Raw genomic sequence first — 4,125 nt, 5'->3', positions numbered from 1 at the left:
CTATCCAGTTCCAAGCTTTTTGCGCAAAACTACAGCTCCAGAGGACGTGCTGAAGTGTCTCCTCTTCAATATGACAAACGCTGCACCTAGAAGCCAATTGAATCTTAAACCTGCTGCGAACTTTATCAAGAGTTGCACACGCTCCCCGAACAAACTTCCAATTCTGAGCCGCCAAAGAAGGATGCACAACTTTCCTCCACAATAGCGAAGCTTCTTTCATAGTAGGGAACTTCTTTCTAATCAAATCTCTAGCTGACTTAACTGAAAACACACCCTTCATATCAGGCATCCAAATCCTCTTGTCCCTCCCACTACAAAGCGTTGGAAAATTCTCCATAACCACACCAGCACTAACAAGATCTTGCAAGTGAGCTCCTTGCAACAGCCAATTACCATGAGAAATAATATCACAAACCCGACCTGATCTGTCCAAGTCTGAACGATTAAGAACACTTGCCAAAGTCTCACTTCCATACCACACATCTCAGAAAAGAGACGTATTCCTCCCATCTCCAATGATGCATTTTGTATTATTCACAACTTCCTTATGAACCCAACGAATTCCAGGAAGAATAGAAGATTTTACACCAGCCATCTTGAGACGCCCATCCCTGCAAGTGAATTTAGACTCCAAAAAACGAGCCCACCTCTTAGAAGAAGATTTAATAGACCACCAAAGCTTCATAAGCAAAGCCTTGTTCATAGTTTTTAAACTAGTGATTCCAAGACCACCCTCCTCCACAGGACTGCACAGTTTATCAAAACCAACCACAAAAGCTCTAGAAAGATTTGAATCACCCGACCAAAGGAAATTACGGATCACACGCTCACTTTGCTGAATGAATTTCACCGGCCACTTATACACAGACATATTATGAATGGAATAACTCGAAAGAACATTTTTAACTAGAACAACTCTGTCTTGAAAAGAAAGCATCTTACCTTTCAGAACCGAAAGTTGCTCTTTAAGCTTATCCACCACATTGCTAATATGATGATATCTCACCGCACCAGGCATAACTTTCACCCCCAAATAACGATCAGGAAAATGCGTAACTTCCATCCCTAGAAAAGAAGCAATGGTTTGACGTCTACTCAAAGAGCCACCACCAAAGTAAATTTTGCTCTTCTCTCTACAAACACGCTGACCTGAAGCTTGCTGATAAGAATCAAGCAACTTCACCAAACTTCTCAAGCTCTTCATATTTCCCTTGCAAAAAATCATAATATCATCAGCAAAGAATAAATGAGTTGGAGCAATACCATTACGCCTAACCAGGTGAGACATATCCTTGTTTTGAAAAAGTTTTGTGATGTTTCTACTAAGAACATCCTCAATCAAAACAAAAATAAGAGGCGAAAGAGGATCCCCCTGACGCAACCCTCTATTAATTTTGAAAAAACTTTCCGGGCTACCATTGAGCAGAATAGATATGCGCGCTGACTCCAGAATTTTCTGAATCCACAAACACCAATCCTCAGAAAAACCATATCTTCTAAACACCTCCATAATGAAAGACCAATTAACAGTATCAAAAGCTTGAGAAATATCAAGCTTCAGGCCCAAATTACCATCCTTCCTTTTGATGTGCAGCTCATTCACCATCTCAGAAGCCAAACTAATATTCTCATGAATATTCCTACCTTTCATAAAAGCCACCTGCTCCTCTGACACTAACTTATCCAACACCCGACCAAGTCTAGTAGCCAGAATTTTAGTGAAAATCTTGAAGAAGAAATTGCTTAGACCGATAGGTCTATATTTCCTCAAGCTATCCGCACCTCTAATCTTAGCAATCAAAATAATTAGGCTAGAATTCGAACCCTTCGGAATTGACTTAGAAGTCCAAGCATAAACAATAGCCGAATGAAGATCCTGCTGAATTATATCCCAACAGTGTCTATAAAAACACCTTGAGAAACCATCTGGACCCGGAGCACTATCCGCACCTAAATCAAAAACTGCTGATTTAATTTCATCCAAAGAAGGAATGACATCTAACATCTGCTTATCAGTCATAGAAATGGACTCATGCTCGTAATCAAAGAGATTATCCTCAATAGGAAGCTCCACACCATTGAACTTCGACTCATAATAAGAAACCACATGGTCACGAAGCTGAATAGGCTCTGAGATAGTCACACCATCTTCAGTAACCAACTCCGAGATTGTATTTGCGCTCCTTCGAATGTTTATATTGCTGTGAAAAAAAGAAGTGTTACTAGAACCCTCCAAAATCCACCTATTACGAGCCTTTTGTTTCAACATAGTAAGATGTTGCATACGAACATCTTGAACCGCCACCAGAGAATCCTTCATAATGTTCAATTTAGAAGTATTAAAAGGATCCTCATCAGAATTCCTACAAGCCACTTCAAACTTAAGTTGAGCTTGTTTCAGCCTAGCATTCACATTTCCAAAGACCGTTTGATTCCACAATTTGATTGCCTCCTTCAACCCTCTCAATTTATAAGGAAAAATAAAATCCAAATTACCATAAACCGGAGACTTCCAAGAATCTTCCACCATTCTCAAGAAATCAGGATGAGAAAACCACATTTTTTGGATACGAAAAGGAGCACGCCTAGGCCTCGGAGCAAGGAAAGGAAACCCAATAAGCGTCGAATGATCAGAAACTTCCCTAGGAAGAGATTTACACCGCCAATTCGAAAACTTAGCTAACCAAGGCTCATTGATAATAGCACGATCCAATTTACTAAGAATTCTACCAACACCAGATTGACCATTAGTCAAAGTAAACTTAGACCCCAAAGAATCTGCTTCAAAAAGATCATTATCCTCCATCCAATCAGAAAACTCATTAATGCAAGAGACACGAACCTCACGGCCTCCCTTCTTTTCATCTTGACGAAGAACACAGTTGAAATCTCCCATTATCAGCCAAGGAGTTGTAGTATCCACAGCTGAAAGTTGAGACCATAATCTTCTTCGAAAAACTTGAATATAACTAGCATGAACAAAAGAGATTAAAACCCCCTCAGTTCTAACAGTAATTGCTTGCCTAGTCATATTAACCACCTCTGGCTCTTCAATATTAGCACTCCACAGGATCCAAAGATTCCCAATATTATGCATAGAAGAATAATGAACAACCTTCCTCATAAAACCAGTTAAATTTAACTTACAAATTACCTTGTCAGAGAACTTAATCTTTGGCTCAGCAACACAAAGAATCTCCGGCTTCAGATCATGAACAAGTTCACGTAACTTCTGCCCAGCCTCCACCTTTGCCACCCCATTGATATTCCAATAGAGCACATGCATTAGGAAACTATATTCTTTGAATTATTACTAGCATAAGGAATCCTATCAGAATTCCGTTTAAGTATAACTGGGGAGAATCCCTTTCTAACTCGAATTCCCAAATCATTGATCTCAGTTTCCGAATCAGACTTGGACTCCTTATTTGTACTTTGTTGAGAAGTACTTTTCTGATCATTAGAAATCCGAATCCTAACAGGTTTCCTTGATTTCTTAAGCTGCTCCACGGGTATGTCAGACCATTTAGACCCCCTAACACCTGACGAAGCCTTCTCTGGAGTGATTTCTTCATCTGAACTCTCCTCCCTTTGCTCATTGGAATGCTGCACAGAATCCAACCCCAACTCAGCAGACAAAACATTGAATTTATTAGGAGAAAGCACACAATCATTCTCATTAATAGCTTTGTAGCGATACAAATTCTCAATATTGTCCACCACAACATCACATCCCTTCCTTCCTGAAGTTTCAAAAGGAGCAGAAGAAGAGCTAGCATTAGTCTTATCAGTGATAGAGTGATTAGTTCTAGCCAATTCACCACTCCCTACTGACTTAGCTGAGGTTCCAATTTCACCCACTGGTAACCTACTAGCTAATACTCCTTTCTCAGCTAACGCCTGTTTTGCTTTCTCTAAAGCCACAGACGCTGCATGAAAAACAGCTTCAGAAGAAGCTAGCTCATTCTCAAGCTGATTGGTTTCCTCCACACCAATAGCATTCTCCTCTACTTCACCTGGTAACACAACAAGAACACCATCTTGTTCCGCATTTTTTGAAGCATCATGCTCCGCATCTTTTGAAGCATTATCACCACCAGGAAAGTTCTCAGCATTCTTTCCTTT

At 40.0% G+C, this 4,125-nt stretch overlaps 1 protein-coding gene across 1 annotated transcript; it reads right to left on the bottom strand.

The window, feature by feature from the left end:
- Positions 1 to 484: 484 nt before the first annotated feature.
- LOC113342339 lies at positions 485 to 3,286 on the bottom strand. Its single transcript, XM_026586908.1, has 6 exons — positions 2,843 to 3,286; positions 2,685 to 2,761; positions 1,661 to 2,642; positions 943 to 1,210; positions 832 to 856; positions 485 to 746 (listed from the first exon to the last, which is right to left on the bottom strand). The coding sequence occupies exons 1-6, from the start codon at positions 3,284 to 3,286 to the stop codon at positions 485 to 487; spliced, it is 2,058 nt and encodes a 685-aa protein (XP_026442693.1).
- Positions 3,287 to 4,125: the final 839 nt, after the last annotated feature.

Source organism: Papaver somniferum, unplaced genomic scaffold, assembly GCF_003573695.1.
Source record: "Papaver somniferum cultivar HN1 unplaced genomic scaffold, ASM357369v1 unplaced-scaffold_36, whole genome shotgun sequence".
NCBI classification, from domain to species: Eukaryota; Viridiplantae; Streptophyta; class Magnoliopsida; order Ranunculales; family Papaveraceae; genus Papaver; species Papaver somniferum.
Note: the sequence above shows the minus strand (reverse complement) of the source record. Positions and strands in the feature narration are given on the sequence as shown.

Excerpts from the sequence above, each read along its gene's own strand:
- LOC113342339 (XM_026586908.1), bottom strand. The coding sequence starts at position 3,286 with ATGCATGTGCTCTATTGGAATATCAATGGGGTGGCAAAGGTGGAGGCT. Across the intron at positions 857-942 it reads GCAACTTTCGGTTCTGAAAG|TGGCCGGTGAAATTCATTCA; the intron begins GTAAGATGCTTT and ends TCTGTGTATAAG. Across the intron at positions 747-831 it reads GGTGAAATTCATTCAGCAAA|TCCTGTGGAGGAGGGTGGTC; the intron begins GTGAGCGTGTGA and ends TAAACTGTGCAG.